At 45.4% G+C, this 16,009-nt stretch overlaps 1 protein-coding gene across 1 annotated transcript in view; it reads left to right on the top strand.

Moving 5' to 3' along the window:
- XKR6 (XK related 6) overlaps positions 1-15,528 on the top strand; it is a 185,148-nt gene extending 169,620 nt beyond the window's left edge. The window contains exon 3 of the mRNA XM_030036974.2: positions 14,091-15,528. Within this exon, the coding sequence (XP_029892834.1) occupies positions 14,091-15,055 (965 nt within the window). The 3' untranslated portion in view covers positions 15,056-15,528. The remainder of the gene's footprint in view (positions 1-14,090) is intronic.
- Positions 15,529-16,009: the final 481 nt, after the last annotated feature.

Here is a 16,009-nt window from a genome sequence, read left to right as displayed (position 1 = left end):
CATATGGCTCTGTTCCTGCCTTCCCCTCCTTCTCACCAAAGCCGGATGACAGATAGCAATTTGGTGCCCTGCTTGAAATGAGTCGCTGGTCCCGGTCCAATTCCCAGCAGCATCAAAAAGCCATCTCCACAGTTGGCAGTGGGCACTGAGGACGTCTTGCTCCGGCATGCTGAGAGCAGGCCAAGCCTGAGGCACGCTGGCATTGAGCAGCATGGGGAAAGCTTGCCCTATCATCAGCCGTATTGTCCCGGCGCGGCGGGGAAGGACTGGGTCCAGGAGCCTTTGAAGCCAGTGACAGCTTTTTTTTTTTTTTTTTTTTTTCCAATGGGCTTTGGAGCAAGCCCAAAGAGAGACGTCACCCCTTAGCCCATCCCCACCTGCAGCTTGTCCGTCCACCACCTTGCCATAGCTCTCGCTCTGTTATTTTGGAGTGCTGATAAAAAACCTTCTGTTCTGTACCACGTGCCGCCATCACGCATATGACATGCCACAGCCAATAAAGATGAGTCACCATTCACGGGACAGCATTGGCAGGTAGCCAGTGCTGCCAATTTTAGGCTTTGTAAGACTGTGGTAATCATTGGAAGGGGGTTACATCATCAGAGCACTACACAAGCATTAGCCCATGCTGTTCCTAGGAGCTGCAGGCAAGCTGGGAAACTGAGGCACGGAGAAAGAGGTTTGATTAGCCTAAGGTCTTGGGGAGGATCTCTACGCTGCAGGCTCCTGGGGAGCAAGTTCATGCCAAACAGATTCCAGGCAGGAAATTAAGGCTTTTTCAGGTAATTTCATGCTGCAGACTTTCCTGGAGACATACCTCCCGTGGCAGATTCATGATTAGAGCATAGGAAAAGGTGGCTGCACACTGCTGTGCAATTAGCTAGTAAAATGCATGGAAGTTCAAGTCTTTCCATCTTCAGGTTGCTCTAGTGCGCAGCTCTGGGGTTCACGTCAGGCATCCAGGAGAGTATGCTAACTCTGGATAAACAGAGAGCACATAGTCACTGAGATGTGCAAAAATAACTGGGGAAGATGCCGGGCGGGTGCTGGGCAGGGATGTCTCTGTGTTTCTACCCCTGATGTAGATGGAGCAATTCAGGTTGATGCAACTGGCTTAAAATTGCTGAGTATTGAAGGAAAGAACATTCTTGTTTCAGAAACTATCAGTTGTTTTATATGATTAGCTCAAGGTGACAGTCCTGAGTCTGGGAGTGCAGCAGATTTACTGAGTCAGTGGAAATCTCCTGAAATGACTTTTGTCCTAAGTGGCATTTGACCAACCTCATGCTCTCAGTGCCCTCAGTTGCGTTCACGTCTTCGCATGGACACTCACCCATGGGGCACCCAAGACCAGGCATGGCCGTTTCCCTGTCGCAGGACCCCATATCTGAAATACCCTAAGGTGCAAACAGATGTTTGCAGTAGGGGAACGGATGCATGGTTTGATCTCAGCTGTTCGTGGGGAAGGTGATGTTCATTAACCTGTTGAAGAGGCAGTCTCAACTCCATCTTGTACACAAATGAACTTCTGAGAAGGCAAAAAGACCCAGGAGAGACAAGCCAACCTGAGCATGACTTAACTGGTGGATGCTGGCGTGTCATTGAGTTCTGGCCTGCTACACATCACTTAGACCTTTGCAGAGCGTACAAAGCCTGGGAAGCAGAGGAAGAAAGAGGTTCCTGCTGTTATCCTTGGAAATCAGTGTCCCTGGTGCCTTCAGCTACCCCACTGCGAGACAGCACCAGCTGCACCACATCCTTTTTTGTCACTTTGTCACTCCCCCTCACAGAAATGCTCTGCCAGACTCACTCTAATGATGCCAGCCCTGTGTACTCTCCAGAAGCGTTGAGATGCTCCTTCTTTTCAGGAGACCAGTCCCCTCACCTGCAATTATGCCGAGACAATTCCATCAATGACCCCCTACACAGTAACAAAGATTTACAAACCATAAGGTTAGCAAAGCGTGCACTGCTGACACATCTCCTCTAAACACACTGAATGAAGACCTCTCACTTTGGCCAGTGAGTGTGAACCAAGTTGGGTTTCCTTCCTCTTCCCCATCAGGTCAAAAGCATTTCCAGAATTGGGATGAAGTTATTTCTCTAATGGCCTGCAAACTTTCTGTGTCCAGGCCAAACGATTAACCAGAGGTGGTTTGCAGGATCCATGTTTGGTACTGTCACAGACTGTTTGAAACATTGCCTTGATGTTGTCTTGTCTCCAAGGAACTGGCTGTGGGAGCTGTATTTATAGCAGGAAGTTCCTTCACTAAGCCCTGGCAGAAGATGTTGCTTCCTCAATCTGGTGACGAGTCTGTTGGGTTTCATCTATGCTAATAAACTGAAACACATCAGAACACGAGCACAGCCACCAGATCTCGGTCATCCACGTGGTTCCATTATCAGCACAGTCCTTGGCACATTTTTAGCCCACGGCAGCTAGCACCAACCCAAAGAATTCCCAGGCTTGCCTCAGGTGTCAGCACAGGCCAAGGACGATTCCCAACAACCAGTCTGGATTGGGCCACCCTCGTTTGGGGGCTGAGACAGCACAATGACATGGATGTAGCAGTCAACAGAATTAGGCTTTGCTCAGTCACTGATCTTTAGGCACAGGGTCCCAGGTTCAAAAGCTGCCCCAGACCAGTGCTAGGGAAAAGAGATTCTCATGGATGCTTTCAGAAGTGGACAGCAGAACTCCTAGGGCTTTCCTTGCCAGTGCTGATGCGCTCCCCTGTTTTTCAGAGTATTTTTGCCCCACCTGCAAGATTACAACATCCGTTCAACTTGTGCTAGGCAGATTTAAATTCTTCTCAATGGCTGCAGTTCTCATCTGAATTAAAAAAGAATGCCAGGATAAAGATGCTGTAACAAATATCAAATGTACGGTGTTAAAAAATGCAAGTATATTGTATGTGTTTGTGGTAAGAGTTGTGTTGTGTCATGCCGACTACCCCTACTCAGAACATAAAAGTGGATGGGGGAAGATTTTATTTTAAGCCAATCCATGTGTTGTTTTCCTTAGTAAAGGGTTTTTTTCCCATTTCAGTGCATTCTAGCAGTATCATATGATGTGTTTCTCTTCTAAAGGTTCCTAGTGGTAGAGTTCAAATATCATTAAGTCCGAAAAATCTCAATATAGGAGGGTTGTTCTGATCTTTGCAGAGTGTGAACTGGGAGCGACTCTGCTGCAGTCTGTGAAGACATTCAATATACTCAAGAATCTGAGCAAAGAATTGGCTGCTAAAATTTGTGTCTAAAGTGTCCTTCACAAAGAACCAGCTGTTGAGTGTGCAATATGATTTTTCCTCCAAGAGTAACTCCTCTTGGATTTTGCCATGTTATTTTTCCCAGTTAAAGTAATCATATGTTTGATCTTTTTTTCTCCTGTTGCTCTGGGAAAGACTATTTTAAATAGCAGAGGGAAAAAACCCAGATCTCAGCAATCAATGACCACACAACATTGCACATCTAACCAAGAGGCTACAAGAGCAGCAGTCATACCTGAGTGTCTTTAGGCTCTAGACACCCATGCTAGATCCATGCCAATGGTGGTGCTTAGCTGCCCACAAAGGCAGCTTAGGTTGACTTTTCTTCCATCTCAGGTGCCTGGTAAAATTAGGATGCCTCTGTGACATGCTAATGGCCATGTAGATACAAGGCTCTGCTCAGGCTACTCTGATTTCTGAACTGAGGTCAGAAGCAAGTGAGCCGAGAGAAACCCAAAAGTACACCAAGAAAAAGCAATGGAAGTCTATAGAGATGACTTGAACACTTCTTTGCTGGCCGCGTTCCTTTCAGATTGAACCAGGTTTCTGTGATAGACTCTACTGCCCTGTATCATTGCTTACAAAGAGAGATTTTGCTCTGCATGCATAGATTTAAATCCTGTCCTTGCTAGAGGTCTTGTCAGGACATCCTGATGGAGCATTTAAAATGAAATCCTTTGGGGTCTCTCAAGGAGCTGCAAGTCCTCTTGTCTGTGACTGTTCACTTTGGGGGATTTGGGTGGTGTTCTTTTCCAGTGTGATTCTGAGACACTGGTTAAAGGCATTCAGATTAACAGGAATTTAACTAAAGTCTTTATAATTACAGTGGTGACTGTGCAGAGGGTATCTCTTTCTGAAGAGAGTGGCAATTCATGCAGACAAAAATAGACACATGTAAGAGTTCTCATGCTCTATTTCCAAACAACCTAAACTGTGCCCAGGAAATCCTGGCTGCTGCTCTCCCAGCACATTTCCACTGCAGAACTGGCCCAGGTGATTGGTACCTGGGTAAATTTAGACCAGGCTCAGACCAGACCGTCTCTCGTTCCTGTATGTGTGGCATTAGAAGACAGAGATGCACATAGTTGTTGGTGCTGAGCGTCTCTATGAACTTCAATGCAGCCCTGCCCACATGAGGTTCAGCGTGCCCTTTGGAGGATGCACTGGGGAGGGATGCGTGGGGGCATGGTGGGAAGATCCTGGAGAGATATTGGCACTTGTGTATGATAGCCTGAGTCCTCACTGCGGGGGGTGTGGGTTACCAGCCTACATGAATCCCAATTTAAGTGATAACAGCAGCTATCCTAGTTGGAAACACCATCAAATGTAGCCCCACACCAACATCAAAAAACACCATCGGTAAGATTAATGACATTTCTGGTTTACTGGCCAAAAATCACAAAGAAAAGAACTGTTCTGTATTAACACCCCCAAAATAGCGTCCACTGAAGTGGAACTGTTTGCTTTGGTCAGAGGGGGACAGTGAAGTATTTTCTGTATATTTTCTTAACTTTTAAGGGAAGTTTAAAAATGGAAGAGTAATTTCAAAGTAAATAGCTATATGTCATAAATAATGTCATTATAATGTCACATCAAAAGGGACTATAAAGGAAAGATTAGTCTTTGTTGTGTGTCCCCCTTCTCCTCTACTCCCTGAATTGTCTCCAGCTTCTTTAGGACTGGAACTATTCACCAAACTCACCCCAGATTCCTGAGTGGTGTTAGAAGCCTGCCATGCATTGCTCCCCCTGAAAAGCGTGATTTTGAAGCTGATTTCCTTTTACTCCATTAGACTCCAATCAGAGTCTCTGGAGGCTGGAGGGACCTTCAGAAGAGGACTTTTCTCCATAAGGCAGACTTTGCCCGTCTAGCTATAGCAGTAGAGTCACGCTGGCTTTTTCCTCAGACATAGCTTTGAGAGCATAGCTGAGACCAGATTCCTAGAAGGATTAAAGTATACTGCCAAAATAACATTTTGCTGGCATTAAGCTGTCTACAAGTCTGTATTACACCTTACCTAAGCTCTAGCTGCCATGTCTGGGCTCCCCAGAGCTGTCTGGACACAGCAGCCACCTGGGCTAATTTACTTTGCCAAAAAGCCCAGCCTGGAAAATCTGGTAATATGAGAGGCTCCATCTCCAGGAGTTGAACCACAGGTCTTCCCCATTATTTTTAAAGTGATGAAGAGCATTATATGACCGTGTTTGTGACAGGCAGAGGACTGTGCACGAATTACGTCTATACCTCTAATGCAGACGGTGCTGGAGCCCAAGTACTGGCACTCAGGTGATTCTGTTAATGTGGTCCCTGGTACAGTTTTGGTCAGCTAGCCCTTTCACAAAGCTTCCCCAAGCATGGGAAAGTGAGTTCACCTAGGGCAGGGACAATTCCCAAAAGGCAGATAGGATATAAATATTCTGTTTCGGAGTCTGAGAGAGCTTAATAGTATGGACATGGCAGACTCTGACAGCTGGGCTGAAGGTCAACAAATAGCCCTGGCTCTGTTTCTTGTTTGCTAGTTTATATGTCACCACAGTGACCCAGGTTCTCTCAAGGACTGGGTTCCCATGTGCCCTTCTCCTCTCTGCTGTTTTTTTATGAGCCATTATCTGGTGGCGAGCCATTATACAAGATCAAAGATCCCGGTTAGCTAGGTGAGGAGAGGCTTGTTTGAAAATCTGCGCATATGTAAGGACTGAGATTTCAGCTTCAGCTAAGTGCTGCCAGAAATGTTTCAGCTGTGGAGTGGATGTCAGCAGGTTTTTTGCCTACATAGGTACATAAAAACTGAGATACCTGTGGTCAGCATCCTAGGAAAGGGGCAAGGCTATTATGGAAAGCAAATAGTGGACTTACATGCCTATGAGGACTGTACACATACATGCCTGTTGAGATCAGCTTCCTTCTCATTTATGTAGCAGGGGGATATTGTCTTTCTGCTACCACTTTCTTGAAGATAGTGATAAGTCTGTCTGGCTGTTCAGGGAAATGCAACTTGAATATGTCCTCTGACTGATCATGGCACCCTTCTCTCATCAGGAGGGTGTTGGGGGGTTGTTTTGCCTGTTTGGCCTTCAGTGGTATAAAATCGTTGTGTTGCGTCACTTGAATTTGCCCACATTGTGTTCGGTCTGTCAACTTCTGCTCTGCAGAAGCCGATGGTAGCTATTGTGCTCATCTTGGAGTGGGGAACAGGTTTCCCCAACCCTCCTTTCTGCTCTCCTCACCTTGCTGGAACTCAGGGCTCTCCTCTGAGCTCTTGTGGGGATTTGGTGGATGCCAAACCACTGCTAGCTAGGGTACTTTTAATCTTACCCACTTCTTGTTTGGTCATTTCAGTTTGATCATCCACAATCCAGGTGGAGTCAATGGAGAGGGAGAGAGGCACTTCCAGTGGGCAACTCATCCCGTGTCTCAGACAGCTCTCCTTGGGTGGGGTAAACACTGAGGCACATAATACAAGGAAGATCTTCATTAAGAGCATTTTAAAAAGGGGATTGGGGGAGGAAGCTTTGCCAATCCTTATGTGGTGGATGATAGCCAACATTTTCAACAGGAGATCTGACACTTTGCTGAGGGTATTCAAGGACAATCCAAAACAGAGGGCATTTCTGCTTGGCCTAGGGTGCTTGTGCCTCCCACGGAAGGATCAGTCGCTGGCTTGCATCCAGGAGAAGATACAAGACTGGATGGCCCCAGGGCCTGAGCCAGTTTGGCAGCTCCTGAGTTCACGGAGGAGATGAATAGGAGGAGACATGACAGAAGCAGCCGAGATAATGAGAGGACAGATCAGACAAATGTGGCAGATCACCTCTTCTAGCAGTAGAGAAGAAGGGGCATTCGGGAGAACTGAAAGGCAGCAGGATGAAAGGGAAGAAAAGCAAGTCCTTTTGAAACACAATCTGTAGTGAACCTGTGGACCTGAGTTCCTCAAGGCAGTGCTGAGGCGAAGGCTGGAGGGGAACTAAAAAGAGCCAGTGTTTCTGGGGTCAGTGAGGACATCTTAATTGAGCAGAAAGAAAAGGTTTTGGGAAGCATTCACATTTCAGGACATGAGCCAGCCTTTAACTGATGAGGGGTGAGAGGGCAACTCTCCATATGAGCAAGCTGTTCTGAAGTTGCCTTGCTATGGACTTTTGCAATCTCACAATTTTATTTTGGAACAATTTTATTTTGGTTTGGGAATGTGGATGTTCCTCTGGTCTAATGTGGAAGAGCCTTCCTTGTGCTAGCTTGGACATGGAAGGTCATGTATAGAAACTTAAAGCAAGCCTCATGTCAGGAAATGCCAGTGGGATTTGGTGGTAGAAGACCCTCTTCTTGTTGTCCAGATCTACTTGGAGATTGGTCCCTCAACTGAGTTACTTACTTTTGCTTCCTGCCTCTCCCAAACAGTCACCAGCAGTTTTCTATTTCTTACGGACTGGTGAGGCTGTGTCCTGTGGGTGTCAGGTCCTGGGAAGAACGGGGCTGTGCGTGCTCCTTGGAGGAAGGTCTCAGAAGAGCTCCCTAGCAAGGGAGCAGATGCTGAGGATTTGAAACTCACCCCTTGCCCAACGAAAGCAAAATATTTTTCATGAGGAAAGAGCGAAGGACAGGACACCAGTGTAACATCTCTTCCCAGTGTCAGGCTCTGGTTTTTCATCCCTGGTCACTCCAGCTCTGAGTAGAGTACAGAGGTGTCACATAGATGTCAGCAGGCTGTTCCTGGGTCAGACTTATGAGTGATGTTCACCATAGGTGGAATAGTGCTCATCTGCCATAATAGACTGGTGGCATGCTGGAGAAACTGGTTAAGGAAGTGTCCTGAAATCCTATGAGAAAAATGAATGGCAAAATGGTGTATGCAGCGCTTTATTGTTTATATACTGCTAATGATCCATATTTTTCCATGTTCAAAGTGAAAAATAAAAAGGGAAAATGAAGGAAAGAAGACAAAAGTCACTCCCTCCTGTGAAAGGAAAGAAAAAAGAAAAACCAGGCATCATCAAAGTCTGGCAGGAACAAATGAAACTCAGACCTGGGGTCTGATTCTGAGCCCTTTTACTCTGGTGCAAATAAATAAAAACAGATTAAAAAGTAGAGGGGAGCAACTTTCAGGCAACGTTGTTACAAACCAGAATCTGTCTCGATCTTTTTTGTATACAAATGCATTTTCGGTCTGTGTGCATCAGAATGAAAACCTGTTCCTCGATTCATACTGAGCTTCAGGGAGGAACGTGCCACCCAAAGGGGAAAACATGATAACAGGGTTCACAGCACAGAGGCCTGAGCAGCCAGCAAGTGATGGGGAGGAACTGGGAAACGGCATTTGGCATTAAGCAAGCGGTGCCTTCGCACAGGGGTTGACGGAAGGTTTCATGTCTCACCGCATATTTGCTGTCCAGCTCACCCAGGAGAAATGTTGGTATCTTCCCATTTTGTTTTAGTAGAGTCTTCAGGAGAATTAATGTCAAAAAAGAAAAAGAGCACCATTTAGGCATCATTTTCAGCTTTAAAGGAACAGGCACCACAGTAAATATTTAGGTAATATGCTACAGTAAGTGCATTCAAATTGCTTACAGCCAATAACCTGCAGCTGGATTTGTGATGAAAACTGTACATACCCCTAGTGAAAAAATCTCTCTCCTCAGCTGAACAACACTGTGAGTAAGGGAAAAATGGATATATTGTTCATTTTAAATATTCATTTTTGTGTGTGTGTGATTTGTCTACAGCTTTTATTAGACTAGTTGTAAACCCATGTGTGATTGCATAGCATGAATAGGCCAGATAGACTGGGATGGCTTTCCAAGCGCTGTTTTTATTCCTGCACATATACGGGCTTTAAAAACGGCAATGGCAATTTAAGGGGAATTATTGTTTTGAGTCTCTCTTGTGGATGTGGATTTTTCAAAGACACTTACTACATTTCTGAGATGGCCTTTCCTTTTTCTGGGCCATCAGTAGGAACTAGAGGATGAAACTGAAAGAGGCTGAAATTCAGGCTGCCCCTGCGAGCTTCAGCAAGGCTCCAGGAGCTTCCCTTGAACTCAGAGTGGTTCATGCTCCTCTCCTCTGGTCAGATCGCTACCTGCATTATACTCTAGTCCACTCATGTTTCCATGATCCCAAGCAAATGGGTCTTGTTTCCCCTTCTCAGAGACTCTATTCCTCTGTCCGATGCTCTTCTCAGAAAGTTTAGCCTTTTATATAGCTGCCTTATTTCCCACTGCTTTCTCCTTTCTCTTCACTATTTACTGTTGCTTAGTCCCCGTTACCACTGAGGACTGTTCATTAGCTCCCCCTGAGAAAGGCAGAATTACTAAGGCAAGAAGTCATCATCAAGGCAGCTGAAGATGATGGGCGAGTTCAGCTACAGATTCAGACACCTAAACAAAGGTGTCTCTGATGGAGGTGTCTCCACATGATGGGGATATCCAAGCTCCCCTTGTGTTCAGTGGAGATAGAGGCAATACAGCCACAGGGACTAAACAATGACCTTCGTACAGCTTTGGTTCCACTGGCTGTAATGACTAAGGAAACAATTTGTTTGACTTTTGCCTCGTGTCATTTGAGATGTCCTGAATACCCTGCCTCACTCCAGCTCCCAGCTCAAAAACGTTCCTGTCTTTCGTATGCAAGTTTGTCACATCTGCCAGCTCCACATGGAGGTCTAGAATATCCTAGAGCTTCTCAAATGTTGCTGGATTCCCATCCATGATGGTTGCACTAAGCCTTAATTCTCCATTGAGTAAAGTAAGAGACACCACTTACCCATGGACACCCTGAGGCGAGTCGCTAAAGCAGGAGCTGAATCCTGTCTGAAATGCCTTGGCAAGGTGCACTGTGATGTGAAGGAGATCTATTCCCTGCTTTACTATGGATTTTATATGAGACCTTGGGTAAATCCTTCAAATCTTAGTGCTTTGTCTGTCAAACAGCGACATTACAGAGCGTTACCTCACCGTGCTGAATGTGGGTTAGGAGATGTCTCACCGTAAGGACTTCAGGGCACATTACTAAAGGGATCTGGGGAACTAATTCTTGTGATGTGTCATTCAAGACACATGGGCTTGACTCCTCAATGCTGCTGACTACGGCCTGTGAGTCACTCATTCCTTCCTAGCAGGTGACAGGAGGAGTTCAAGGGCTGTTGTACAGCCTGGTGCAGAGAGTTTGACGATAACCCCAGTCTATGCCAGTCTGACTTGTTATGGGCAGGTGGGATATAGATCCAGCCCCATGGTAGCTGATGTCCTGGCTTGAGAATGCCCACACAGATGGGGCAGTACATGGCAGGTATTTTCCACTCCCAAGACTAAGCACAGAGTGACAGGAGTGGGAGTGGGTTTTTTGAAATTACTTCAGTTTTAAACCAACCCCAACCCTTTGATAAACAAACCTTGGAAGGGAGTTGAAACCCACTCACACTAGATGAAGGTGCGTCAGTCACCATGTGCAAAAGTCAAAATCAAAATAAAAAAATACTTCCCATGTGATCCAACTTACCGGGACTTTTTGTTCTAGTTATAATTGGAGAGATCTCTATACTTGCTTAGAAATAAGGCCTGGAGATGTGGAAAAGAAAGGACCAGTTTATCCCACACTCTGTGAGAATTGTACATTGTATGAAGATGTCACAGGCTAGCAGTAACAGGGAAAGATGGGAATGAGAAATTCATGGTCAAGATGACAAAAGCCAAGGCGTGCTTTGTCCTTTAAGTCTGTATGAAATAGCCAGGGAATAATTTCTGTGGCAACACAGCAAGAAGTACCGGAGAAGTCTTTATATTGCTCCATGGTTCCTGTTGACATCCACCTACTGATCACCCCTCCCTGACACCCAGGTCCAGATCCTGCTCATCACTAAGATGCCAAAATTTGCATTCGTCACAGAGTTGTGAATTTTTAAACAACGGCAGGGATATGTCAAAATGTCTAGAGGTACTTCATTCCCCCCCCACCCCACCCCTCCCCAGGTCTTAGTGCAAATGAGGAGGCAACAAACTGTTTTGTAAGGGTAGGACTCATTCCACCTGACTGCTGGTGTTTGCAAGTCCCCGCACTCCCCTGTCAAGGGATGGAGTCAGACACTTTGGGAGCATGAGTCAACCCCTCCCTGTCCCACACATGGATCTTAGGACAGGTTGAATCACTTTCTGGGGGTGTCTGCCTCTCTCTGTTGACTCGAGGAGATGTTCAGATGACTATCAGCCGGCATGGTACCGTGCAATGGGAGTGACTCAACACACATACTCTCAGCCAGCTCTGTGCAATTTACAGCAAAGGCTGTGATTAGTGTAGGTTTCTGCACTGAAAACATTACAGTGGGAAAAGCCTTTATGTGTATACTGGGTTTTTGTTTCTGGTGTATTTTATTCCTCTCTCTATTCTAGAATAAATGAACCCAACAGAAACATTTTTAAGCCAGTGTGACACATCTGTCTCTTGTGGGTTGGTGCTGCTCGAGTTTCAGTATACAGGTACATCTAATGGTGTACAAGTTTCTAGTATAACAGCACTAAAATAAGACAATTCATGACGATTTTTTTTTCTGCTAAACATAGAAAGTTTTTAAACTGAATAGCTAGAAGGTACTGCAACAAACAGTGCTTACACACATAGCATCACTTACCTTAAGAATTGTGTGGCATTGCTCAGCTTTCCAAAACTGTTAATTATGTCTACCAAGAATGTAACACATCTGGTAGGTTAAAAATAAATCTAATCTATACCTGTTTGGGGCTGAGGCTATTCACTTTCAGAAGTTTCCATCCATTAAAGTCCCCAAGTCCTACATGCAAGTGTTTCTTACTGAGGACTTAGAACTTGGGGAAAATTGTGGTTTTCTTAAAGGTGGTGGCCTAAAGCTTCCCTCTCTGATAAGACCACTGATCTTACTGGTTTGTGGTTTGTTGTTTTTTAAAATTCAGTCTGAAATACTAGTGCACGTGTGAGAGCCCAAAGGCAAGGTATTCAGAGAGAGACTTGAGAGCTGATGCAAAGGCGTAGTTTTGGGGGACGTGCAGACTGGGAGAATTTTAATGAGGGGCAGAGATGGAGGTCTGCCATCCTTCCTGGCTGCCTTCTCCATCACCTCTCTTCCAGACATAGCTAGGCTGGAAGGGGAGAAATCTAGCCCCGCTGCACTGTGGGGTGGGCTCTTCAAAAAGAAGAAGTCTCTAGAGTGAGGTCTGAAGAGCCAGTGGATCTTCTTTCCATCCCCATGGGAGCCAGGTCCTTGTGGGCAGAGGGAAAAGTGAGAAGAAAACAGAAGAAGGAGAAATTTAGGGGGTTTGGACAGTTTAGCTCTTAAACCCTGAGCAGCTGCAGCAAGATGCTCCTTGGGTTTTCTTAAAATAGAAAAAGCAAAAGAGCTGGACCTATCTTCCAGTACGTTACACATCAGAGATGGAGGGGCGTTTGTTATTGTTTGTTTTCCTTGAAACCATTAGCATTTTTCCTTTAGATTTTATAGGTGATGCTCCCAGACAAATCTTTGGCCAAGGCCCAGTCGAACTATAGCTACCAAGTTACTGAGCTTCCCAAACGTGGATCTTAGTCCATCATCTGTTCCCCCACCTGCAGAGCAGTTGTCCAGTGAGCAGCAGTGGGACTAAAGGAAAAAGATGCCAGTGGCCTTTTCATTTCCCAGGAATCTGTCAATTAATTTTTATTACGATGCTTTGCTCAATACGTTGTTCAATTTACCGTTTTGATAATCAATGGTATTACATTTTTAAAAGCTCCTGAAGCGTGATGGGGTGCTATTTTATCCTTTGGAGTAAATAAATAGTTTAAGTGTTGGTTGGGATGGGGAATAAGATCAGGCGCCTCTGGAATATCACGGGGTGCGTACCCCATGCCAGGGCACAGGGGCATGAGTTGGGAACCGAGGGTGACCCCAGCGCAGGCAATGCCCTCGCAGGGGCTGAGTTCACTGGGCAGAGCTGCGTGCTGGTAATGGCTCCCTCAGCGGTCCCAGAGAAGGCAAGGGGATGGACCAGATCCAAGGTCTCTTCAGGGGGTCCCACCGGGAGCAGAATGAGACAGGGCTGGAGACATGACTGTGGCTTGGATCTGTGGTCCATCCAGGACACAAGGCTGCAGATCACTACCTCCAATATAGGTCTTCAGTCCATCCTGGACACGGGGCAGGGGAGTTGCTGGAGGGATCAGATTCTTTGTTTTGGGACCACTTGGAGGGTATTGATGAGTCTTGGTGTTCCCTGTATTTATACATTCATCTGCATGGAACCACAGCGTGAAAAAAACCTGACCAAATGCCTATCTTTCCCAAAGGCGAATGCAAACAGGGATTCCTGATTAAGGCAGAATCAAGTACAAGTCAATGTGAATGTTGCTTGTATGAAAGTATTTTAGAATAAAAAAGATCCATGCAGTTACAAAGAATATAGATGTCCTGCTCTTGCAATGGTATACTCCAAGATAGACCCCTTCCTACAGAAAGTAACCTTCATACTTGGCCTGCAGCATTTAGATGGGACCTGGATTTTCAAATTCTCAAATGTGGATCTAATCAGGATGAGGACAGAGGCTGTTCCCTGTAAGAAGAGCAGAGCTGGGGTGGGGTGGCAGAGCCAACGGCTCAGGAAGATAAGCTTAATGTGCTGTGTCAGAGAGCTCCTGAATACAGCATCGTTTCCAATTCCTACACTGATATTTCTGTATTTGTCTCCTCCAGACTGTAAGGACCGCCTGACGTGAGTTGAAGCTTTGGGCTACTGAGCCTGCCCCAGATGCAATAATTTAGTGAGCAGATGATGTTTTCAACCAAACCTCCTGTCTAACTCAGTGGATCTGTGTGTCTTCCGGCAGGTGTGTCCTCTGTGGCTTCCCTGATGTCCCTGGCTTGGGTGCTAGCCTCCTATCACAAGCTTCTTCGGGACTCTAGGGACGACAAGAAGAGTATGAGCTACAGAGGGGCCCTCATCCATGTCTTCTGGCGCCTCTTCACCATCTCATCCCGAGTTCTTTCTTTTGCTCTCTTTGCTTCCATCTTCCAGCTCTACTTTGGGATCTTTGTAGTGGTCCATTGGTGTGCCATGGCTTTCTGGATCATCCATGGTGGGACAGATTTCTGCATGTCTAAGTGGGAGGAGATCCTCTTCAACATGGTGGTAGGGATTGTGTACATTTTCTGCTGGTTTAATGTCAAGGAAGGGCGGACTCGATACAGAATGTTTGCGTATTACACGGTAGTCCTGACGGAGAACGCTGCCTTGACACTCCTTTGGTATTTTTACAGAGATCCTGACACTACTGACTCATATGCCGTGCCAGCACTGTGTTGTGTCTTTCTTAGCTTTGCTGCTGGGATAGCTTTGATGCTGTTATATTATGGTGTGCTGCATCCCACGGGGCCAAGAGCTAAGATCTTTGCCAGCTCCTGTTGCGCCGAGCTGCTCTGGGGCATTCCTTTGCCCCCCGATGTTGAGCCCATGGCACCCCAAACCCCTGGGTACCGGGGGGCCCAGGCTACGCCCACCAGAGCGGTCACGGAGCAACAGGAGGAACTCACAGCTGACACTTGCTTGCCCGTTTTCCAGGTGAGAGCAATGGTACCATCTACTCCATCTGGGCGACCCTATCCCCCTGAGGGGCCTCTCATTAAGATTGACATCCCAAGAAAAAGATATCCTGCATGGGATGCTCATTTTGTAGACAGGAGGTTAAGAAGAACTATCAACATCCTCCAATATGTCACCCCCACAGCTGTAGGTATTAGGTATAGAGATGGACCTCTCTTATATGAGTTGCTACAATATGAATCTTCACTTTAAAGCTCCTTAAAGCAAAAGTAAAAGAGGGGACCTTATTTTTGTTTACGGTAAACACAGATCATGAAACAAACACAAACCTTCAGATAAGCTTTCTTTCTGGTTGCTGTATGTATAAAAAAAAAAAAAAGATATTCTCTATGTTTTGTAAGTAAAAACAAAAAGAAAAACTTTTCTTTTGTTTTTTACACACAAGAAACAGTATTTCAACTTCCACACCTAGGATTCACAGGTGGAGAAGGAGGCATCTCCACATCAGTTTTATACCGTACACCAAGTGTAGAACATTATTTATGGGATTGGTGCTGATTGAAAAATAAAAAAAACAAACAAACAAACCTACAACTGCCTTATGCCCTTAGGTGCTGAGTTTCATTAAGTACTGTCACCTTTCTCATGCAAAACTCTTTGATGATTATATATGCCAGGAAAAAAACAACCAACTGAAATACAAACCTTAAAATTAACAATAAAAATAAAAAAAAAAAAAGATAAAAGAAAAAAATTAACAACAACAACTAAAAGAGAGAAATGTATGAAAAAATCTTGTTGCTTTTATTGGATTTAGCAGAAACAAAGCAAATGTCTAAAGATAAGAAAGAAAAGCCAAGACACCCCCAATGGAGTTTGATTATTCCAACAGCTGAAAGACAAAATCAGGTCTGTAACTCAATTTGGCAATGCATTTATAACACCATTTGGCCAAGCCTGCGAGCCTTGACCGAATCACGTTATAAACGCGATCCCACCATGTAACCGTTTTCCTCGTGTAAATGGGCCATGTGTAATGGTCAGTTTTCACCAGATTAATATGGTAATACAGTATCTGATCTTGTTTCGAACAATTGCACACACTAAAGCTCCACTGTCTTCAGTGGAGTAAATAACAACCGTCTGAGCCCAGAATAAGGCCTGCCACCTTGATTTCTGCAAAATAAGAAATCTGCAAACATTGAA

This window comes from Aquila chrysaetos, chromosome 15, assembly GCF_900496995.4.
Source record: "Aquila chrysaetos chrysaetos chromosome 15, bAquChr1.4, whole genome shotgun sequence".
NCBI classification, from domain to species: domain Eukaryota; kingdom Metazoa; phylum Chordata; class Aves; order Accipitriformes; family Accipitridae; genus Aquila; species Aquila chrysaetos.
This window is presented reverse-complemented; position numbering and strand designations above follow the sequence as displayed.